The 26,191-nt window shown below is 39.2% G+C and overlaps 1 protein-coding gene across 1 annotated transcript in view; it reads right to left on the reverse strand.

Moving 5' to 3' along the window:
* Positions 13,386-26,191, reverse strand: part of LOC109831096 — a 29,412-nt gene continuing 16,606 nt past the window's right edge. Inside the window, exons 2-6 of the mRNA XM_020398437.1 lie at positions 21,408-21,557; positions 15,771-15,973; positions 15,382-15,610; positions 14,669-14,782; positions 13,386-13,501 (exon numbers count right to left, since the gene is read on the reverse strand). Coding sequence (XP_020254026.1) covers positions 13,386-13,501; positions 14,669-14,782; positions 15,382-15,610; positions 15,771-15,973; positions 21,408-21,557 — 812 coding nt within the window. The remainder of the gene's footprint in view (positions 13,502-14,668; positions 14,783-15,381; positions 15,611-15,770; positions 15,974-21,407; positions 21,558-26,191) is intronic.

The raw sequence follows: 26,191 nt of genomic DNA on the forward strand, positions 1-26,191 counted from the left end.
CCTCTCTTTTGTAATCAGAAATCCAAATTGTAATTGAGATTGAGAGAATACAAATCAAATTTCTTTCATTTTATTTACTACAAATTTTCCACCAAACAAAAGATAGCGACTCCGCTGGGGACAAGCTTCTCTGATAACGAAGTGGTGGCGTAATCCTATGCCAATCTCGCTGGAATAACCGTCGAAACTCTTATTGTTGAGTTTGATCAAGCCAAGTATGCGGAAGTTCTTTCCTTTAGATCCCTTAGCCCCAAGGCTATATGCAAGATCCACAAAGTCCTCAAAGAGACAAAAGCTCCAACTGCTCTAATTGCAGCCGAATCACCTAAGGAAGATCTCTCCTTTGGGTTAGATTGCTCGGGCAACCCCTCCTCCGATGGAGTGGGCTCAGCTTCAGCCAAACCCACACCAAGACGAAGGGTATCGGGTCACAAGAGGCCCATTAAGGCGATAAACTTGATCAACACAGATGGTGACATTGCTACAAAGGTCTTGAAGCAGGCTAAGAAGAACGTCGCTTGACGAAGGAGGAGATCCCTATGACGAGCACATCTCTATGAATGTCGATCTTCAAGTCAACACGAGCTTCATGTTTGTGAGCCTAAACGCGACGTTGTTCTCTACGTTTCTGCTTCAGAATGCAAGCCTCACGTCTATGAGTCCAAACATAGGCTATGTGTGAATAAGACTAAACACAGCCCTCAGTGGTGTATTGTACAGTCAAAACGCAGCCTTCAGGAGTGCGTTCCATTAACTAAACGTAACTCTCAGGGATGCATTTTAGAACCAAAAAGAATATTTCAAAACTGTATTCCACTAGCAAAATGCAGATCGCAGGACTATGTTTCACCAGTAAAACCTGAACCTCAGGCATGTATTCGGGTAATGAAATTCAATACAGAACCTGGTGTATATAGTGGAGCTTCGGGGTGCTACCCCGAACCTTACCAGGGGGTCGTCCACTTCCCCCGGACCTACCCGCCAGGTCCGCGGCGCCCCCTGGACCCTCGAATACTCTGCGCAGTGTGATTAGATCGAGGGGCGGATATAATAAGTCTATGGATTCAAGACATCTCAACCATATCCATACTCACCAGGAGCCAGTCCCGTCCAATCATAGACTGGGCATTCCAATTCAAACCTTACGGTCAGTGAGTAATTCTTTTGAGTCTTTGCAACAGATTTGAGAGGGTTCATATCAAGAGAAAGACTGATACGAGTTACTCGTTCATGCCAATGCGAACGACTAATTTTTGTGATTCTCTCGAGACGCCAGTGTTGCTCATGCGCAGTCAATTTATCGATGTTCAACCGACCAATGAACGTCACTTTGCTCAATAACCGACGATGTTCTCATAGGAAGAAGACTTTGGAGGATGAATACCTTGGAGTCACTTCTAACATGGTCAGCAGAGGGAGTTCATCACTCCCTAGCTCCGATGAGTCAGAGGAAGATCAGTCTCCTGACTTGAAAGACCTCTTGAATAGGTCCGATGGAATTTATCAACATACTCGGACTCGAACGGGAGCCATTAGTCCAGTTAACTATCAAAGATTAGCCAGAGGAACCAATTCTGAGGATGAACACTCAGCCATTGCAGAGTCTTAATCATCAAGATCTTTTGTTGAACATGAGAGCTCCGCTTATATGACGGAAAACCATGAAGATCTCTCAAAAAGGGTTGCTGAGCAGGAGGCCATGCTCCAAGCACAACAGGAAACCATCAATCAACTTCGGGATATGATGGCTCAAATCATTGCTAATATAGCCCATTTCCAGAAAGCTGAGTCACAACCTCAGTAGGATTCCTCCCGGAAAGGAGGATCGTCTACATCGAAGGTGAAACAAAAAGTGAACGAGACCTCTAATCAAGAAGCTCATCACATAGTCTCTTCATCTGAAGAAGAGAAAGATGCCGAGAATGAGCAGAATCCTCAATCGGCCAAAATGGAAGAATTAAAAGCCCACCTCAATGTCATTGCTAATAGAAGTGAGCTCCAAGATGAAGGAGTTGTCAGGCCCTATCTTGCCAAATGGGATGCAGCCCCTTATCCTCCAAAGTTTGAGGTCCCGACGCTACAAACTTTCAACGGTACAGAATTACCGAACCAACATATCTATCATTTCAAGACACGGACTGGGAATGTGATATCAAATGATGCTATACTGGCCCGATTATTCATTAGCACCCTCAAGGGAGTTGCCTTTGAATGGTTCAGGAAACTACCTACGGGATGTATCCAAAAGTGGGTGGATCTACAGAGACTCTTCCTGTCAAGATTCTTTGACGAGGATACAGAAGTCTTCATCCATACCCTTTTCACCACTAAGCAGAAAAAGAGGGAGTCCGTCAAAGCCTTCGTCAAAAGGTTTCGAAACATCGCTCTGCGATGTCCGACAAATATGACACAGTCTACCTTAGTGGAGACCTATCAACACAACTTACAGACCGACCTTCTAGCACAAATGAGGGTTGCAAAATGTCGTTCCTGGAGACAACTAATCTCTCAAGGTGAACATGCTCAAAAGATTATTGTCAGGATCAAAGCTGAAGAACAAAGTAGACAGGATCAACCTGAGCATTCGGACCAAACCCAATCTTATCAGTCAGAAGAGGAAGATACTATGACCACTGAAGCCAATCCTCTTTAGTAGGATGCCAGGTCCCACAACTATCACGTTAATAGTTACCTCTGATTGTCAAACTCGTTAGATAATGGCTTACTAAGCGATGTGCCATGTCTACCCTTTTTCCCCCTGCACTTGTTCAAGACTGGGGGTTGGTTTATTTGTAGTTCATTCGATTATGAGTAATAATTTTCTGAGTTGTCATGTTTAATAGAATACCTCTATCAACCACAAAATCCGCCAAAACTATTAAGTTAACAGTTAGCTCTGATAGTCTATCAATCTGTCAATCCTCTTTAATAGGATGGCGGGTCCACAAAACTATCACGGTAATAATTACCTCTGATAGTCTATCAATCTGCTAATCCTTTTTAATAGGATAGTAGGTTCATAAAACTATCAGGTTGACAATTACATCTGATAGTCCATTCCCCCACCAATCCTCTTCAGTAGGACGGAGGGTCCATCAAAACTATCATGTTAAAATTTACCTCTGATGGTCCATTTTCTCCAAATTCCCCCACCAATCCTCTTCAGTAGGATGGAGGGTCTATCAAAACTATCACGTTAACAGTTACCTCTGATAGTCAAACTCGTCAGATAATGGCCTACTAGGTGATGGGCCTCTATTCCGACTTGATGGATAGTGGTCCACAAGACAATATGTCATGTCTACCCCTTTTTGTCTTCCCCTGATAAGTCTTAATCAAGACTGGGGGTTGGTTACTTAGAATCCACTGGATTAAAGGTAACGAATCTTTCATATCGTCGAGTTAATATTATACTTCTGACGATCATCACCTCCATGGAGTATGAATTTAGTTTGCATCACTCCTAATTTGTTACGTTAACAATACACCTCTGACAATCAACTTATCAATCCTTATCAATAGGATGATAAGTCCTCAAAACTGCTTAAATCGCAATCTTCTCCAGCAAGACACTAAGTCTTCAAAATTTTATTCAAATCACAAGTACAAAACTCTTGTCATGTTAATATCACACCTCTGACAACCCACTTATTAATCCTCTTCAATAGGATGATAAGCCCACAAAGTTTCTCCGATCACAACAAATTTCTGTCTTGTTAATATCAAACCTCTGACAAATTCACTTATCAATCCTCTTCAATAGGATGATAAGTCTACAAAGTTGCTCTGATCGTAACAAATTTTTGTCATGTTAATATCAAACCTCTGACAAATTCACTTATCAATCATCTTCAATAGGATGATAAGTCCACAAAGTTGCTCTGATCGTAACAAATTTTCGTCATGTTAACACCAAACCTCTGACAATTAACTTATCGACTCTCGGCAATAGAGCGATAGGTCCTCAAGGTTGCTCCGATCGCAACAAATTCTTATCACGTTAATCCCACACCTCTGATAAAATCCACTTATCGACTCTCCCCAATAGAGCGATAGGTCCTCAAAATTGTCCCGATCGCAATATTCTTCTTGTCTTGTTAATATCACACCTCTGACAAAATTAACTTATCGACTCTCTTCAATAGAACGATAGGTCTACAGACCCGTCAAGTTAATATCACACCTCTGACGACACAATCCACTTATCGACTCTTTTCAATAGAGTGATAGGTCTACAAACCCGTCAAGTTAATATCACACCTCTGACGACACAATCCACTTATCGACTCTCCTCAATAGAGCGATAGGTCCACAAACCAGTCAAGTTAACATCATACCTTTGACGACCAAACCAACTTATCAACTCTCTTCGATAGAATGATAGGTCCATAAAATACTGTTAGGTTAACATCACACCTCTAACAGTCAACCCCCCAATAAACTTGTTAATCCTTTTTTCGAAAAGAATAGCAAGTTTTTATTATAAAATCCCTAGCGGATTAAAGATTTTCTGGAATTATCCTAGTGATAACCAAGAAAATTTCTGAATTTCACTCTAAGTGAAAATTCATACCAAGTTAATACTACACCTCTGGCACTTCCAACTTCTTTCAGTGTTTCAAGTGAAAATATAACATAGGAAGAAAAAGTGACAAAATCTACGTATTTAATATCGTAGACAGTGATTATCATTAAATTAATAATCTCTGAATCCATACCTTGCATGTATGGGGAATTTTATCCTGAATTCTAAGTAGGGATAAGTCAACGCCTAATACACGTTGCCGGTTAGTCTTTGACCGTAAAAAGGACAAAAGCCCACGTATTCAACATCGTGGTATGTCATTATTAATAACGCTAAAATCCATGCCTTACATGCATGGGGAACTTTATCTCAATCCCTAAATAGAGATAAGTCTACATCTCACATGTTGTCGGGTGATCCGTTCCCACGAAAATGACCAAGTCTACGTATTCAATATCATAGCACCAAAAATCTATGTTTTTCATGCATGTGAGATGTTATCTCGATCTCTAAATAGAGATAAGTCTGCATCTAACACGTGCTACCGGGTAGCTTATTCCCGTAATAATAGCAAAGCCTACGTATTCAATATCGTAGCAGGTTGTTATTAATAACACCAGAATCCATGCCTTACACGTATGAGGGACTCTATCTCGATCCCTAATTAGAGATAAGTCTACGCCTAACACACGTTGCCATTTAGTCTTTTTTCATAAAAATGATAAAGTCTATGTATTCAAAATCATAGCATTAAGTCTAAGAGGGTTCATTCTCTTAACACAACGTTACATGCGGAACGGACTTAGACAATCCACATGCTAGCCCGACTCAAATGGTAATAAAAAAAGGCTTATCAAATCTGTTAAGGGCTGAGGGTTTGCCAAAAATCCTATGCATGTTTGTAGGCTCATCAGCTTAATGGATGTGAGCCGAGACTTGAAACAAATGAGCTAAAGACAAGTCTCATAGACTTAGTCAAAAATGTATGAAAGCCACCTTCGCGTCTCAAGTCAAAATGCCAAGGTCAGACCCGTGTTGCAAAAACCACAACGTCGAGGTCACACCCGGGATACAAATTTAAAACACAAGGGTAAGACCCGCATCTCAAGTTCAAAATGCAGGGGTCCACTCCCACATTCCAGAAGCAGGATTATAACGCATACCTTCATACGGGTCCTACGTGACAAATCCCTTCAACCAAGATGCCATCGAAACGAGTGCAAAGAATAACTCCTTTATGACATGGAATTAACATCTCCAAGATCAGAGTTGAGATCCAAAGTATTTTGAAAATTCGTCCCAGTCAACCGCAAACTTTTGAAAACTTTGGAGGGAGTTCTATAGTCTGTCTAAAAATTACTACAGATAGTTAATACCCATCAAATACCGATGATGAAAGTTCTAATTTGACGGCTTCCAGAAGACTATAATTTAAAGACTTTTATGTAGATCGATAAAGGTTACAATCTGATAACCTTTATAATAACCGATGAAAGCTCTGATCAATACTCTTTATAATCAACAGCGAGAGTTACAACCTGACGACTCTCACATATCAAAGAGCTGAAGCAAAGATTATAAAACGACGATCTTTGCAACGTTCTGACAAAAAGAGACTACAAATTAACGGTCTCCTCAAACCAAGACGCAGAAATCCTCCCAACGTTTCAGCATTAAGACGCGGCGCCAATTCAACCGCGGATGCAGCTCATTATCAGCCATAGCTGACGTAGTTCAAGCCCACGGGCGCAGCTCATGTTCGGCCACAAATGCAGCCTTCGAAAGCTACCAAACACAGCTTCTAAGCTGCTAATGTAGCTTCCAACAAGCTGCAAATGCAGCTTCCAAATTGTTACAAACGCAGCTTCCAAATGCTACAAACACAGCTTCTAAACGCTGCAAACGCGCTTCCAGACGCTGCGTTTGGACGCAGAATTCATGCCAGAATATGGATTTTACATTTGACTCGTTCAAACACGAGCTGAACGGTTTCAAAACCATTTCTCACGATTTGAGGGGATCACAACTCCACTCAAGAGTGATTTAAGGGGCGGTTACATCTCATTAGCCCCACAAAGGAGTGATTTTAGGAGCGGTTACACCCCCTAATCGCCTATAAATAGCTGAAAGATCAGCTTAGTTCAAAAAGAGATGGGGGTATCTTTGGATCTTGGAGAATTTTGAAGATCTAGAGATCGGCTTCTTCGGATCATCTTCTCGATAACAAATTCTTGGGGCTATCTTCGTGCTTGGCTTGTCTAACCAATTACGGTTAAGATTAATCAACTTTTTACAAGAGTTTAAACTCGCTCTGAGTTATCAATTCGTTCAGAGTTTCAAACTTGTCACACAAGTCCTCCATAGTATCAAATCGTGAGGAGAAGATACCGTTCTAGTGAAACAAGACATTCGGATCGTCAACGAGAAGTAAACTCGACGCGAGCGTTCGAGGGAGGCATCTCATCGCTACCGTGAAGAACCCAATATTAAACAAAAGGGAGAATTTACATCAATTCTCCTCTCTTTTGTAATCAGAAATCCAAATTATAATTGAGATTGAGAGAATACAAATCAAATTTTTTTCATTTTATTTACTACAAATTTTCCACCAAACACTTACCAATCCTCTTCAATAGGATAATAAGTCCTCAAAGTCACTCTAATCATGACAATCTAATCAACTTACTAATCCTCTTTAATAGGATGGTAGGTCCTCAAAGTCGCTCCGATCGTGACAATCTTATCATATTAACATTACACCTCTGACAATTCACTTATCAATCCTCTTCAACAGGATGATAAGTCCACAAAGTCGCTCCGATCGTGACAATCCTATCATGTTAACACTACACCTCTGACAATCCAGTTATCAATCCACTTCAATAGGATAATAAGTCCTCAAAGTCGCTCCGATCGCGACAATTCTATAATGTTAACACTACATCTCTGACAATCAACTTATCAATCTTACTCAATAGGATGATAAATCCTCAAAGTCGCTCCGATCACGATGATCTTGTCACGTTAACACCACACCTCTAACAATCAACTTATCAATCCTCCTCAGTAGGATGATAAGTCCTCAAAGTCGCTCAGATCGTGATAATCCTGTCATGTTAACACTACACCTCTAACAATCTACTTATCCATCCTCTCTAATAGGATGATAAGTCCTCAAAGTCGCTCCGATCGCGATAACCCTATCATGTTAACATTACACCTCTGACAAATCAACTTACCAATCCTCTTCAATAGGATGGTAAGTCATCAAAGTCGCTCCGATCACGACAATCCCGTCACGTTACCACTTAACCTCTGACAAAATTCCTCGTCAATCCTCTCCAATAGGATGGTGGGCCTCTAAAACTATCACGTTAACGATTACCTCTGATATTTAACTTCGTCATTCTCGCAAATGATGTTATCCGATCAGTCATCACACTCCTATGTTCCTGAATAATTTGATCCATGCCAAGCGTTCTAAATATCCATAGAACAATCAATGATAGAGTCTATCATGCGATGTGCTACTATTCTAATCAGTCGTAACACTCATACATCCCTAAATGATCTGATTATCCTAACACCGTCATTCCTACAAATGACGTTGTTCGTCGATAATGGTCTACCAAGCAATGTGCCCTATCGACTGCACATTTCTGAGTAACGACCTACCAAGTGATGAGTCGTTATTCGGGCCCTTGAGCGATCACTTATATAAGCGGTCACTTATTTTTAGGCCAAGTTGTTATATTTAATGATATCGCCTAACCTAATTACAACTTAATAGTTGTAATTAACTTAACCCAACGCCTCAAATGGCTAAGGGTAGAGAAGAAATTTTAGCGTTAAGTCTAAAAGAAACTTCTCGACAACTCATCATACTGAGGGGAATAGTATGGCTAGCTCGATTCAAACGATAGTCAGTAAAGGCTCATCAAATCTGTTGATAGCTGAGGGTTTGCTAAAAATCTTAGTTGGCAATCATTAGCTGCGACTGAAGAGTTTAAATTTGCCAAGCTCGTTGGAAAGCTCCTCACTCTGTCCGAACGGAGATCATTCTACAGGTATTAAGATCCAAAGTATTCCAGACCCAATGCAACCCAATTTGGATCTGAAAACTTTAGAGGGGGTTTTGTAGGCAATAAAATTACCTCTATCCCTGCACAGCAACTTAGAACAAGTGAAAGAGCTCAACGGTCCATTTGAACGAAGTCAGGCCCATCTGAATGAAGTCAAACCCACCGATGAGGGAGACAAACATCTTATATAGGAGAAATCTCAATGGTCGAGATTCGCCAGCTCAGTCAAAACGAGCAGTTCAGATCGCTTGCAACGGTTTGATTCGGCACTTTGAATCGAACGGCCACAAGCACGGTGGGACGTTCAGAATTCCAAAACGAATGGCTAAGATGAAACAGTTCGACCGAACTGTTAGGATCTCTCATCGAATCGACGGCTGAGATCAAATGCATCACTAATTCCATGGATCAGATCGAGCGCGTGAAGATGAGGCCGCCTCGTCAGATCACATTTAATGTGATCTGACATGCCCATGTCGCCTTAGATGGCAAGTGCTAGAAACCGCTCACAGACACGTGACTCACCTACCACCGACCTGGGCCTTACCTGCAATGATCCAACTAGCCTGTAAGAAAAATATCACCTGGCGACGTTTAAATCTCACCCGCGCACCCGCGCATTTAGGAGCTCGCCTGCCAATGGCTTAAGCTCGCCTGAAGATTCGAGCTCACCTACACTTTATCAAGCTCGCCTGAAGAGCTCAACTCAACCAAGGGGCTCAAATTCACCCAAACCAATGACAGTGATCCTCTTCATTCAAAGTGTTCTAAACCACATGCAACCATATTTAGGTCTAAAAACTTTGAAGGGGGTTTTGTAAACAATAAAAATTTCCTTTACACAAGAGGACTCAAACCTCGCCTATTTGAGTTCGCCTGCGTGTTCAAAGCAAGCAAAGCTCGCCTGCATTTAAGAGGCCAAGCAAAAGCTCGCCTGTTTGCTTGACTTGCCAGCACAAGTCAAGCTCGCATGCATTCAAGAGGCCAAGTAAAAGCTCACATGTTTGCTTGACTTGCCAGCACAAGTCAAGCTCGCCTGCATTCAAGAGGCCAAGCAAAAGCTCGCATGTTTGTTTGACTTGCTAGCACAAGTCAATCTCACCTACATTCAAGAGGCCAAGCAAAAGCTCGCCTGTTTGTTTGGCTCTCCTGCATGAGCCAAACCTCACCTATTTGTTTGGCTCGCCTGCATGTGCCAAACCTCGCCAACCTCACATATTTGCTTGACTCACAAGCACGAGTCAAGCTCGCCTAATTATCGAGCTCGCCAGCACGAGCTCAACCTCGCATGAACACCTTGCTCGCCCGCACGAGTCAAGCCCGCCTGTGGTGAGTTCGCCCACACGAACTCAACTTGTCAACGAACACCAGCTCACACACTCGAGGGTCCTGCTAGCTAACCCCACCTGTTCGCCAAGCTTGCCTGCAAGCTCGTTTGAACGTTCAATCAGCTCTCAAGCTTGCCTACAAGCCTGTTAGCCCCGCCTGAATAGTGAAAGCGGTTTCTTGCTTGTGGGAGTGGGCCCACCCACTTTCCACGTCATGGGTGATGGGGCATGGCTCCCATCACCCCTAAAGTGGTATCATCCCATAGCTATAGGGGGTCACGTCTTATAGCTATAGAGAAAGTATGCTACTCCTTACTCCTATTAGTGATCACATCCCACAAATCAAGGGATGGCCCATGTCATTCTTTGCCTATTTATAGGACCCTTTTTCCAACGTGAAAGGGGTTCAGCTTACAATTTAGTGAAGAAGTTGGGCATTTTCAAGACTCTTCAACCAGAGGCTGGATCATTTGGGAATTCTCCCTTAAGACTCTTGGCTTCTTCTTGGCTCCCTCAAGGCTCCTCAAACAGAGATCTTCATTAGCTTGCTTGGTAGAACTTTCCTAACTTTTTGCTTGGATTGTTGAAGTAGACTCAATCTGAACTCTCAGATTTGAGACTCTTGGCTTTTTGCAAACTTTTTGCTTGGATTGTTGAAGTAGACTCAATCTGAACTCTCAGATTTGAGACTCTTGGCTTTTTGCAAACTCTTGCACATTAGCACTCAATCTGAACTCTCAGATTTGAGACTCTTGGCTTTTTGCAAACTCTTGCACATTAGCCTTCTCTAAGCATTCGGCATTGATACTCATCAAGCTCAAGTATTATCAAACTCAATCACACAAGAACTTCTACTGTGTACTGAAGCTTAATCGCAATTTCGATCGGATCATCCAAGGGAAGCAAACTCGACGCAAGCATTCGAGTAAGGCATCCTATCGCTACCGAAGAACCCACATTAAACAAGAAGAGAATTCTCTTTTTTTCTGTTGTAATTGTTGATCTTTAGTTTGTAATAATAGATTCTTATTAATACAAACAATCCCTCTTCAGAGAAATTAATTTTTACCAACCTACATCCCTTCACCAACCTGGTCACTCAACTCCCTTTTAACTTCAGCCACTATTTCAGGTTCTTTGGTGTAGGTAAGTCTTTCATCAAGCATGGTAGCATAAGTAGCTATCTCATTGTCACCATCATCAGATGCTCCATTCTTTACTAAGCATTTCTCAAGTGGATCACTTGAGATATATCTAGTAAAGTCTTCTCTAACCACCATGTCAATTGTATCAATCCTGCAACAAATATCATCAATTAGTGAAAATTTTATAGCAAAAGACAAGTTAAAATTCACCTTCTCATCCCCTATATTAAGAGAGAGCTTCCCATTCTTCACATTAATTACCGCACCAGTGGTAGCAAGGAAATGTCTTCCTAATATAATGGGGATTTAAGAGTCCTCAATTTCAAGAATAACAAAATCAACAGGAATATAGAATTTACTAAGCTCGATAGGGACATCTTCTAATATACCTACCAGATATTTAACTGATCGATCTGCTAATTGGAGGGAAATGGTAGTAGGCTTCAAATCTCCCATGTGCAAGTTGTTGCATATAGACAATGGTATAAGACTGACACTAGCACCAAGATCATATAGAGCATGACTAATTGACATATCACTAATTGTGCAAGGAATAGAAAAAGAACCAAGATCTTTAAGCTTAGGTGGTAACTTATTTTGAATGATGTCACTACACTCCTGGGTCAAGGCTACAGTCTCTTATTCCTCTAATTGTCTATTATTTAATGGAATCTCCTTTAAGGATTTAGCATAGGAGGGCAATTGAGAGATGGCTTCAACGAATGGGATGTTAATGTGCAATTTTTTTTTTTAAGATTTCTACAAATTTCCCAAATTGCTTTTCCAACCTAGCCTTAGCTTGGCTTTGAGGAAAAGGTAGTGGAAGCTTGTAAGGTGCATAAGCTACATATCTCTCAACCTTCTCCCCTTTCTCACCAATATGCTCTTTCTCACTTGTCACCAACTTCTCACTCTCATCAACCACATCCCCATGATCATTCCTCATCACTAGTCCCTCTTAACTCTTTTCCACTCCTAAGTGTAATGGCATTGATAGTTCCCTTGGGGTTAGTTTCAGGTTGTCCAGGAAACATCCCTAAAGACCTAGAAGAAGAGGTAGATTGTTAGGCCACTTGTGTGATTTGATTCTCTAGCATTTTGTTTTGGGTGGCTAAAGAATCAACCTTAGAGGTTAGGTTCTTAATGGCATCACTTATGATCCTATTTTGATTTCTAAATTCTTTATTCTGCTTATTCTGGGATGTCGCAAAATTCTCCATCAAGGTCTCCAAGTTGGACTTTTGGGGACTGGGGTAAGGGAGTCTAGGGGCCTGAAAACCTAGAAAATTAGAGTGAGGAATTAGATTCTAGGGTGGATTTTTATAGGATAATTTAGGATAATTTGTCAACCCCGGGTTGTATGTATTGGAAAATAGATCCCCTTTCTGATTAAAATTATTCACATAGTTAACATGCTCAGATAATGGTGCATCAGGGGAAGGAGGGTTTCCATCCTGACATTCCACAGCAAAATGTCCAATAATACCACATATTTCACAATTAGTAGACCTAGATGCTACTGAATTCATGCTCATCTTATCAAAATTTTGAAATAAAGCATCTACCTTAGAAGCAATGTGGTCTAATGCATCTACATCGTACCTCCCGCTCTTTTTGGGTAAAGAGTGCTCTCCCGACCACTGGAAATGGTTCTGTGTCATATCCTCTATGAGTTGTCTTGCATTTTACACACTTTTATTCATTAATGCACCACCAGCTACAACATCCATGGTCATCCTAGTGTTGTAGAGAAAACCGTTATAGAAAGTGTGAATTATGAGCCAATCCTCTAACCCGTGATGTGGACACACCCTTAGAAGGTCTTTGTACCTTTCCGAAGCATCATACAATGACTCTCGTTCTTTCTGAGTGAAGGTCGTTATCTGATTCCTTAACTGGGCTGTTTTGTTTGGAGAGAAATATTTAGCAAGGAACGCCGCTGAGAGTTGGTCGCATGTAGTGATGGAGCCCAGTGGAAGTGATTGCAGCAAAGCCTTTGCCTTGCCCCTTAGTGAGAAGGGAAACAACCTTAGCTTGATTGCGTCATCTGACACTCCATTCATCTTCAAGGTGTCATAATACTCCATAAAGATTGAGATATGGAGGTTTGGATCTTCAGTTGGAGTACCCCAAACTGGTTTTGCTTAACCATGGAGAGAAGTGAAGGTTTGAGTTTGAAGTTGTTGGCAGTAACATTAAGCTTTATACTGCTAGACTGGGAGCCATGGTTGGTCAGTGATGCAAACTCATTCAAGGATCGGTCTTGATTGCCTTGGTCTTCTTGGTCTGCCATGGTGTTTTTTTTTCAAACTGCCCTCTGTTTCTCGTACCCACTTCCTAATACCATGGAAGGTCCTTTCAATCTCGGGATCAGACTCGATTGGTTCTCCAAGTCGTAGGGATCGGGGCATACAAGGGTGCCTGCACAAGAAAGCAAAGAAACAAGTCAAACGTAAAAATAAAAAAATAAAAAAATAAAAATGAAAGAAAGGGTCTAGTCTAGTCAAACAATAAAGTAAGTCAATATTAACAATGCCGAAGTCCTTAGGAACGACGCTAAAAACTTGATCGCCCAAATCCGCAAGTGCACAGATATCGTTGGAGCGATACAATATCGTATCCTCAGGGACTTCGTTGTTAATTACTGATTTTCATTGTTTATGACTATCTAAACCAACCATATTAGGAGGTTTGGTTTTAACAATAGAAAAATAATGAACTAACTAGTTGGTATCAATAACAGATTCAATCAATTAAAAGAACCTAGGATCAAACTTTGGTTTCAACTCTGGTTTGAATCAACAAATTAATCAATCATTATCAAACCGTTCAATTCATTAGGAATGACTAACCTATGATAACTTTTAGCCTATTTTGACGACTAGAAGGCGTGCTTAATTCAGTCTAACAACCTATACATTAAGTTCATGTTAGTCCTTTACATTCCCGAGAATTATTAACATACTTTCGTGATCAATCAATTCCCGTTTAATTACTATTTTCCAGCATCAATTCAATCTTTCAGTACAAATTAACATCCTAAAAGAGTCAATGGCCAAATGAATTAACCCTAGGTAATCAGATACTAGTAATTGAATAATGCAAATCAAATGATTATCAGTAACACAGAATCAATTCATCGATTTACAACCATAATCGAATCTAATTCGATCCTAGAAAAAATGATTACTCACACATAATTGAAATAGAAAACATGTAATAATGTATGAGATCATAATCAAAATCAAGAAAACAATATAGATAATAAAAATAAACTATAGCATCGAAATCGAGATGTTGACAACTCTCCACAACCAATAGATTGCAAATCAAAAGAAATCCTACACAAAGTTGTAGAAAGATTTGGAAAACAAGAAGAAAGAAAAAGAGAAAAATCTCCAGCCAGCCGCCCCCCTCTCAAATACCTCTAGATGTTCTTTTTAAAGTATGGAAAAGATATCTTAACTGATAATAACCGTCAAATCTTTTAAGATCGTGTGAGAAACTAAATGCTGACATCCAACACAGTCGTGTAGATCAACATGGCTAGGAAGTGTTCATCTTTGTTGCTCTGTTCCTTCTAGTTACTCTTCTGCACTTCAACACTCAGGTGTTGTTGGACCCTGGGGGACCGTGTAGCCTCTTTCCATGCATTCCTTGACTCCTTTTTGGCTCTGAATCCGTGCTTAGCTCCAATGTTTCCTACACAATACACAAAGAGAGCAGTAAACAAGAACAATGAAGCTAAACAGGGCCAAAACATAAGGAAATCACATAAAATAACAAGAAATCAAAGGTGAAACATAGTCAAAAGATAGAAAATAATCATGTTTATCAGTTTTACAACTAATAGCAGTAGATGGCGACCAATTCACTAAGTAACAAGCCATATTCACTACTTCCGCCCAGTATTCCTTACCTAAACTTGCATTGAACATCATACAATGAGCTTCCTCTAATAAGTCTGTTCATACATTATGCCACTCCATTCTATTGCGGCGTGTGAGAGACTGTACGATGTCTAACAATTCCCTCCTTCTTACAGAACTTATTAAATTCTCATCCACAAAACCCAATGTCATTATCAGTTCTAAGCTTCTTAATCAGCCTCTCAATCTGCTTCTCAATCAAAGACTTCCACTACTTGAAAGTCACAAGCACCTCATATTTATGTCTCAAAAAGTAGACCCAAACCTTCCTGGAGTAGTCATCAATGAAGGTCAACAAATATCTAGAATTACCACCCTTCGAGGCAACTTGAAAAGGTCCCTAAAGATCTGAATGGATATAATCCAAAGTACCTGTAGTCTGATGTACTGCCGTACTGAAGCTAACTCTTTTCTGCTTCCCAAAGATGCAATACTTGCAAAATCCTAATTTTTCTGTACTCTGTCCACATAAAAGACCCTTCTTACCCAACTCGGTCAATCCGCACTCACTCATATGACCAAGTATCATATGCCATAATATGGTAGTATCAACTCCTAACATCGACGATGCAACTACAGTCGAGCCGTTAACAGTAGAACCCTGCAAAACATACAAACTGTTAATCTTCTTTCATTTCATAACCACAATAAAGCCTTTTGTAACCCTTAGAACTCCACCTTCACCTAAAAAATTGCACCCAGTGCTATCAAGAGTGCCCAAAGAGATGAGATTTTTTCCTTAAACCTGGAACATGCCTAACATCTGTCAAAGTCCTGATGACTCCATCATCCATCTTAATCTGTATTGTGCCTTTCCCAACAATCTTGCATGAGGCGTTGTTCCCCATAAGAGCAACTCCACCATCAATAGCTTCATAAGTGGTGAACCAGTTCCGATTAGAACACATATGATAGGAACAACCCGGATCCAAAATCGAATCATTCATGCTCCTGTTTATATCATCTGCAACCAACAAAATTACATCTTCAGCAATATCAACTTCAGCGGAGTCCTCTTTGATTTTTTTCATACCCTTCTTTTTTATTTTTGTTTTTTAATCTATAACAAACGGTCTTAATGTGCCCTTTCTTCTTGCAATATCTACAAGTCAGATTCCTGTGCTTCAACTTATACCTGTTACCTCCAAAGCCCTTTTCTTGCGATCTTCCTCAAACAAACAAGCCATCAGGTTTATCACCACTTTCACTTATGGTTAGCTCTTTGTCGATCTTCTCCTTATTCAATAACTTCTCTTTGACGTCCTTGATACTAATATGTTGGACCCTAAGGGGGTGATTAGGGTCTTGAGGCAATAATAGTGCAATAAAAATATGACAAGTAATACACCACAAAATGAAAAGCCAAAGTATAAGAGATAAGGTAAGAAATCGTTATCCAAGTGACGTACAATGTGTTCACGAGGTTCGGTCCGCTGACCTACGTCCCCACTCCCCACTCTCGAGGAGAATCCACTACACAACCCGGTTTGGAAGCCGGAACTTCTTCTACACAACGATCTTCATGAGATCTTACAACCACACAATTGATCTCCACGAGATCACACTCACAACAGTAACAATCACAGGAAAGACTCTCTCTTTACAGTAGCCCTATGGCAAGAAGAGAGATTGCACTTGAAGCTTGGGATGTGAAAACGAAACAGTGAATAATAGGATGAAAGTTGAAGCTCTTTGAAAACAATAAACTTGAAAACAAGAGTTTTGCAATTAAAGATTAGTTCTGAAGTAGTTGGGGTGTTCGGTATTTATGAGGAAAGAAAATAGCAGCAAAAGCCTTAAAGAATCAGACAAAATCCCCCAAAAACGGGATTTCTAAAACTATACAAAAATAGTCGTTACAGTGTTATGAGTGGACTCAGTATTGTTCATGAGTCGACTCATAAGTAACCGTTACAGGCTAAAAGTCGACTCATAAAATTCATGAGTTGACTCATCATGCATGGGTTGACTCATGAAGTCATGGGTCGACTCAGCAGAAACAAAACATATTTTCCAGCACAGTTTATGAGTTGACTTATGACAGGCATGAGTCGACTTAACCTGATGGGTCGACTCATGATGTTGTGAGTCGACTCATCAAAAATAATTAAAAACTACGCAGCAGTTTGTGAGTTGACTTAATACTGTTTATGAGTTGACTCATAAACTTGTACACAGAAAATATCAACTTTGAACCTTGTTAAAATTATCAAATAATTCAAAAAAATGTAAAACTTTGGGAATAGTTTATAAATATTTTGACAAACTTGTTTGAAAAGGAATTTTGCAAAAAGGTCCTCGTATTTGTTAAAATCATCATTTTGACAAAAGTACCAAAATACGAGTTTTGAAATAGTGCAAGTGTGTGTGATATCCCAAATAGCTTCAAATAAAATCTACAGCTACTTGCCTACATTTAAGTACTAGAGAGAAAATAAAATAGCAAATATCTCTCACATAGAAATATATTTCTTGAGTCTTGATATTGTTTTAGAGTTGATGAAGCTTTTTAAAGCATATAGTGTTCTTGATAAACATTGCTTCATCATTATGCCTCCACCTCCTTTAGATATTGACGTTGTAGCTCATATTCCATCCAATCCTCCATAAATGGTACTAACGAGCTTGATATTCATATTAACTACAATATCACTCAATAAGCAATTAGTACCAATAATGGTGGTTGTAAATCATCACCAAAACATAAGGGCTAACAATCTCCCTCTTTTTGATGGTGACAACCAACCATTATATTAGAGTGAATAAATATAGCTTATAGATAGTAGATCCCCCTATCTATAAGCTCCCCCTAACTATGTGCACAAATGAGGAGATTTTTCTCCCTCTTTGTCACCATCAAAATGAGGTATATGAAATACTAAACATGCAAAAAGACATATGAAGTTCAACTAACCAAGCAAACAAGCAAAACTTTTTACATAATACATAAACCCAAACCATTTCTTATGTGACAAAAATCTTCTTCACTAAGAGGCTTGGTAAAGATTTCCGATAATTGAGATTTAGTATCAATTTAAACAAGGGATACATCTTGCCTCTCGACATGATCATGTAAGAAATGATGGCACACATCAATATGCTTGGTTCTAGAGTGCAAAATAGAATTTTTTTAAAATGTTTATAGCACTAGTGTTATCACAAAAAAAAATTGTATTTTGAAAATACAAATCATATTCAACTAAACTTTGTTTCATCCATAAAAGTTGGGCACAACATAAGCCGGCGGCAACGTTTTCCGCTTCCGTAGTGAACAAGGCAACACAATTTTGTTTCTTGGAGGCACAAGAGACAAGAGAGTTACCCAAAAATTAACATGTACCACTCGTACTCTTGTGATCTACCTTACATCTGGCAAAGTCGGCATCACAAAAACCATAAAGATCAAAAAAGGTGCTTTTTGGATAAAATAAACTAAGATCAATTGTACCTTAACATATTTAATAATTTTTTTAACCGAAATCAAATGGGATGTTTTAGGAGAGGCTTGAAAACGTGCACATGCACACACACTAAACATGATATCGGGTCTACTAGCGGTAAGGTAAAGAAGACTACCTATCATACCTCGGTAAAGTTTTTGGTCTACATCCTCACCACTATGGTAAGGTAAAGAAGACTACCTATCATACCTCGGTAAAGTTTTTGGTCTACATCCTCACCACTATCATCCACATCAAGTTTGATACTTATACTCATGGGAGTTGGTGCATGCTTAGAGTTCTCTAATCCGAATTTCTTTACCAATTCTTTAGCATACTTGCTTTGAGAAACGAATATATCATCTTTAGCTTGCTTGACTTGGAGCCCGAGAAAGAAAGTGAGTTCTCTCATCATGTTCATCTCAAAATGATCTTACATAACTTTAGAAAATTCCTTCTATAAAGTTTTATTAGTGGCACCAAAAATGATATCATCAACATATATTTGAACTAAAATAAAATTATTTTTCTTTTTTCTCACAAAAAGTGTATTATCAATTTTCCCTTTAGAAAATCCATTTTTAAGAAGAAAACTAGAGAGGCGAGCATACCAAGCTCTAGGAGTTTATTTTAACCCATATAAATCTTTTTGAACCCGGTAAAACACGATTAGGAAATGAATGATCTATAAAATCGGGGGGTTGCTCAACATATATTTTTTCTTCTATAGAACCATTTAAAAAGGCACTTTTCACATCCATTTGAAATAATTTAAAATTTTTAAAACTTGCAAAGGCTAAGAACATTCTAATGGATTCTAACCTTGCAACCGATGCAAAGGTTTCATCATAGTCTATGTCATCCTCTTGATTGTATCCTTGGGCAACTAAACAAGCTTTGTTTCTCGTGACTATGCCATGTTCATCAAGTTTGTTTCGAAAAACCCATTTAGTTCCAATAACATGAACATTATTAGGTCTAGGAACTAATTTCCAAACATTATTTCTTTAAAAATTTGTTTAGTTCATCATGCATTGCTAGAACCCAAAACTCATCTTTTAAAGTATCATTTGTCTTTTTAGGTTCTATTTGAGATAGGAATGCAACATTACCACACTCACTCAAAGCTTTTGAGCAAGTTAGAACCCCTTGTGAAGGATTCCCTATTACTTGCTCCTTTTGATGATTTGGTGAAAATTTTCATGCTTTGGAGAGTTCTTCTTGCTCTTAACTGTTGTTACTTTCTCCATCCTTTTGTGCGTCTATTGAGTGTGTTTCATTTAGTTACAAAAGTTACAATCCTCCCTCAATATTATCATCATCTTTTCAAGGAAAACCAACTTGTAAACCAATATTATTTCATCAAAAGTAACATTTATAGATTCTTCAACAACAAGAGTTCATTTGTTGAAGACCCTATAAGCCTTACTTCTAGGTGCATATCCTAAGAAAATGTCAATATCAATTTTTGAATCAAATTTATCATGGTGATCTTTGGTGTTCAAGATAAAACATTTGCAACCAAAAATACAAAAGTATCCAATAAAGGGGGTTTTGCCATAAAATAGTTTATAATGAGTTTTCTTAAGCTTTGGTCTAATCAAAACACGATTCAAAACGTGGCAAGCCGTATTGACGGATTCCGCCCGAAAATATTTTGGTAAATCAAAAGCATTAATCATTGTTCGTGTCATCTCTTGTATGGTATGATTTTTCCGTTCAACAACACCATTTTGTTGTGGTGTTCTTGGAGCGAAAAATACACGAGTTATGCCACGATGTGCATAAAAATCATTAAAAATTTTATTCTGAAATTCACCACCATGATCACTTCTAATTATAATAACTTTCAATTCTTTTTTATTTTCAATTCTTTTGACAGAATATGAAAAATCTTTAAAACATGCATATTTACTACCAAGAAAGATTATCCATGTAAAACGGGAGAAATCATCAATGATAACAAAAATATAGTGTTTGCCTCCTAGTGAGGTAACACGCATAGGACCAAAGAGATCAAGATGTAATAATTGTAAGGGTTTAGAAGTTGATTCCTAGTGAGGTAACACGCATAGGACCAAAGAGATCAAGATGTAATAATTGTAAGGGTTTAGAAGTTGATACCTCATTAATAGAGATCAAGATGTAATAATTGTAAGGGTTTAGAAGTTGATACCTCATTAATGGATTTGAAGGTAGACTTACTTTGTTTATCTTTAGCACAATCTTCACAAATGGTATCTTTGATGAAATATAAGGTTGGTAACCCTTTTACAAGATTCTTTTTGGATAACTTGGATATCAACTCCATGTTGGCGTGACCAAGTCTCTTATGCCAAATCCAGGGATTCTCATCGACTACCGCAAGGCATTTAACATCTTGATCTACTAGCTTATTCATCTCAAAAATGTACACATTAGATTTTCTATTAGCAACAAAGATAACTTTTTCATTTAAGCTAACAATGCACTTATCTGGTTTGAAAGAAATATCAAAATATTTATCACTTAATTGGCTAATACTAAGAAGGTTATGATTTAAGCCTCTAACCAAATAAAAATCCTCTATTACGGGAGAAGGTATCTTACTAATGCATCCAATACCTATAATTTTACCTTTCTCACCACCACCGAAGGAGATATTACCTCCTTCAATCCATTTTGACATGTATTCAACGGCTACTAGAATGTACACATTTCCAAAGGAATTTGGAAATGGTCCCATGAAATCGATACCCCATAGATCAAAAAGTTTAACGGATAAGATGGGTTGTAGGGGCATCATATTTCTTCTAGTGACCTTCCCTAAAAGCTAACAGCGGTTACAGGTTTTGCAAAACTCGAATGAATCCTTGAAGAGAGTGGGCCAATACAGCCCAGATTGGAGAACTTTTTTAGCTGTTTTTCTTGGACCAAAGTGGCCCCCACATGCTTGCTCATGACAAAAGGATAGAACACTCCTAGTTTCTTCCGTAGGAACATACCTCCTAAAGATCTGATCAGGATAGTATTTGAACAGATATGGATCATCCCAGTAAAAGTATTTTACTTGGAAGAGAAAACGGGATCTATCCTGTTTGGACCAATGAGAAGGGATCTGGTTCATGACTATGTAATTTACAATGTCAGCGAACCATGGGACAGATTGGATTTGTAGGAGTTGTTCATCAGGGAAATGCTCATTGATCGGAACGGTTGATGTTGGTGTGTTCGGTAGTCGAGAAAGGTGATCTGCTACGGGGTTCTCTATTCCCCTTCTGTCAAGAATTTGAATGTCAAACTCTTGAAGAAGGAGAATCCATCTAATGAACCGTGCTTTAGCATCCTTTTGGTCAAAAGATACTTTAGTGCGGCATGATCTGTAAAAACTTTGGTTAAGGAACCGATGAGGTAGGACCTGAATTTTTCTAAGGCAAAGACTACAGCTAAAAACTCTTTCTCTATGATAGAATAATTTTGCTGGGCATCATTCAGAGTCCTACTGGGGTAGTAGATCACATGCGGTTTTCCATCAAACCGTTGTCCTAAAATAGCTCCAATCGCAGAATCAGATGCATCACACATCAGTTCGAAGGGTAAGGTCCAGTCTGGTGCATGATGTTGACCCTATAGTTTTGATGATGATTTGTCAAATAATTTATCGCTAATATATTCTCTAGTTTTGTGTTTATGTTTCTCTTTACAGGTATTTCAACACACAACAATCAAGCGTTAAAGATTCAAGTTTATATGTCTGGAATTACCTAGGTATAAGTTTAGCTTACTTACATATATTGTATGTTTATATTTAAGCTCAATATATGTACACTTAACACGATTTTTGACGTTTTCTACCAAATAAATGATTTTTTATCAAACGTCGTTACAATATCTTTTATCTCATGTTTACAACTCTTTCATACTCTATTATATATACATAATACATGCATGAGATATATTTACGTATTTATGAGTCATATCAAATTTTTCATATTCGTAAAATACAGGTTTTACGAACACTTTTCAAAAACAGTGTGTTTTTTGCAAACAAAAATTATTTTTCCAAAAATTCGTTTTCTAACATGTTCATTTTATCATTTGCGTTCTCATTTGTTATTGAGAACAAATCATTGTATTTATCTTTTATTGTGAGTATCACTTGTAATACACTTGTACACCAAGAGAAGTGTGAGGCAAGAGACGGGGTTGAATCCAATAGGAGTGGCATCGGTTGACGAACCTAGGGAGAGGTTGCATCCGAGTACTTGAGGAGGAGGACACGGGCTAGGTTCCTACACTTAGTGTGTAAAGTGTGATTGCATAGTGTTTGTGTAGTGTGAGTGTGACGCCCCTGGGTTCACACAAGGCTGCAGTCCAAGGTGAAACCAAGAATGTCAAACCTGCCATGCACCACACGGTGCAATAACATATTTTACCATCACAATTAACATCTATCTAGTAGAGTCAACAACTGGTGTAGGTACAAAACAGGTAAAAGATAATACAAGATATACTAATGGAATGATAACAGTCACATAAATATCTCATCATCCCACATACAGAAATACATAGCCAAGATCTGAGTAGATAAACTGGAATACTCAACAAGTCTCAAATACAAATATCTGACGAAAAGGAAATAAGGCACACAGCCTTTACAACTTCTAGAACAAGACTCTCAAATGTCTAAATAAAAATCTACTGTGGAACTCCAAAAGAAAATATAACTAAAGAGACGGCTGAAGCTAAAATGCATCGCCATCAGTCTACGACTCTCCGGGCTCCTGGCTCGTTACCTGAAAGGGGGAGGGACAACGAGCGTCAAAGCGCTAGCGAGTAACATCACAACCAACCCCAAGGGAACAGGGCTCGTTGTATAAGAAAAATACAGTTAATATATAAGAGATCAAAAATCATTGATCTTACTAAAGAGGGTTTTAGTATTTAGAAATTTACAACACGAGCATAGGTACGTCGAGCGAAATAATCCAAACAAGGAAACCCTCATGTATATACCTTGTATCTCAAATTGTAAATCTCTAAACACCAAACCCGAGGTTCTAGTACAAGAAACAATAATAAAAGGAATATAACTAATCTCAGAGCATAAATACGGTGCCATAACATAACTAACGTGAGTAGCATGTCATAACTTACATGAATATCATGTCGTAATCTACATAAGTGTCATGTCAAACTCACATGAGTGACATGTCAGAAAACGATTAAGTGTCCAAAACATAGACTATATAAATTAAACGTCCAACCCATAGACTGCATGAAGTAAACATCCAACTCATGAACTGAAAATAACCGTTGTCCAACGCATGGACCGGATGTGACCGTTGTCCAACGCATGGACCGGATGGTAATGTATATCCAACACGAGGATTAAATAGCAATGCATGTCCAACACGAGGACTAAGTGGGAAGGGTGTCCAACACGAGGACTAAAAGGTAATGCTTGTCCAACACGAGGACTGAGATATACAGAAAAACCTACTTATATCAATCCACACTCAAATCAGTGTGTAAGTCCCCAATTTATACCCTCAGGTCATCTATCATGCATGGATACATAATAAGACTAAAACCAATGTCAGATAATCCAGACGAACTCTCGCACATGAGTAAAATACCCCAGAATACACAAAACAGGGGTTATACAACAGACAGAGCGGCGGTCGACCGCACCGGTCGACCGCTCTCTGATACGCGGCTGGCGGTCGACCGCTGCGGCTTCGCGGTCGACCGACAGAGCGTCGCGGTCGACCGACAGAGCGTCGCGGTCGACCGACAGAGCGTCGCGGTCGACCGACAGAGCGTCGCGGTCGACCGACAGAGCGTCGCGGTCGACCGACAGAGCGTCGCGGTCGACCGACAGAGCGTCGCGGTCGACCGACAGAGCGTCGCGGTCGACCGACAGAGCGTCGCGGTCGACCGACAGAGCGTCGCGGTCGACCGACAGAGCGTCGCGGTCGACCGACAGAGCGTCGCGGTCGACCGACAGAGCGTCGCGGTCGACCGACAGAGCGTCGCGGTCAACCGCAGCCCTAAAACGAGCCCAGCGGTCGACCACTCTGGTCGACCGCCAAGCGGACAGAAACCCAATTCTAGGTTTCTGTCAGCTCGAAACCTGAAACAAGATTTGATATTCTATGATAACAAGAGTTTTAACGATTCAAAAATCATACTAAAGATAAACAACTAACCCCAAGCTTGAAATCTACATTTTTAATATTCTAAATCCATGAGAAACAAACCAAAAACGTTTTAATAACTGTAAAAAAAAGATCTAAGATTCATTAGAAAGCTATTGAAGAGACCTACAACTTTGTTCTTATACACTTTTCCAAATACTAACTGAATCAGTGTGTAAAACATAGAAACTCTCAACTGGTCAAAATTCCCAGATTCTCACTCTTGGCCTTTGTGCATGATTTGTGTATTTGTACTCACATATATACATATATACATTGAATTGATCTCAAATCAGTTCCTAGCATACTCAAACATCATAATATATTATTTATAAATGTATAACATATTTATTATTATTTATCATAAAGTATTCAAATTTTCGGGGTTTTACATTCTTCCCCCCTTAAAAGAATTTCGTCCTCGAAATTCAGAAATCATACTTAAGCAAATAATAATACTAGAAAAACACATAGTGGGTCTAATTCAACCCTCAACCAGAAACATTTAGAATTTTACTCTTGATAAGCATATATGGATATTTATATTTAACAGTCCAGGATGAATATATTACCACTCAACCCTTAATCGAATGGAACTAGTACGTCGGGCGAAAAATCCAAACAAGGAACCCCCCATATATATACCATGTGTTCCGAAAGATTAAGAATTAAGTAAAAATATCCTCATTCTAGCGTTAAATCAAAATATAACCACACAAATAATCGTACACATAAATCAATGCACTTCCTCAATAGGTTCAAGAAGTCGCGGCATAACATCTTCGCGACCCTGAAGATCATCTCAACTCCTTTCTGGTTCCACTGAGTTTTCTCCAAGGGAAAAAAAATATCTTGTTTCTAAATTTCTCGTCTTCTCTAGCAAGTATACAAACTGGGATTTCGATCGTAGTCAAACCATCCAGAAGCTAAATTTCTAATGCGTTCAACACTCACTACTGTTCTTCATCACGTAATTGTTTCTTAAGCATAGAAACATGAAATACATTGTGTATACTAGACATCGATTCTAGAAGATCTAGTCTGTATGACACAGTTCCAATGCTCTCCAAAATCTGATACGGTCCAATGTATCTCGTCGTAACTTTTTTCCGTCTTCCGAATTGCTACCTTGAAAGTCAATGACACAAGCCCGGCATCTGTTTTCCAACATCTAATTTACTCTCTCCGTCTGACCATCCATCTATGGATGAAATGCACTACAGTACGATAAATCTGTTGCCCAAAAGGATCCTGGAAACCCTTCCAAAAATGTAGAATGAACACTAAAATCTCAATCTGATGTTATCGCATCTGGAATTCCATGAAGTCGAATAGTCTCTTGCATAGGTATCCTCGCATACATCTCAGCTGTATAGTTAGTCCTTGCTGGAATAAAAATGTATTGACTTCATCAGTCCATCCATTACCACCCAAATCGAATCATTCTCTTTCTTCAATTTTGACAACTCTACAATAAGGTCCATAGAAATGTCCGCCCACTTCTACTCCGGAATGGTTAAAAGCTGACGTGATCCTACTGGTCTCTGGTGTTCCGCCTTTACT

Source organism: Asparagus officinalis, chromosome 2, assembly GCF_001876935.1.
Source record: "Asparagus officinalis chromosome 2, Aspof.V1, whole genome shotgun sequence".
NCBI lineage: Eukaryota > Viridiplantae > Streptophyta > Magnoliopsida > Asparagales > Asparagaceae > Asparagus > Asparagus officinalis.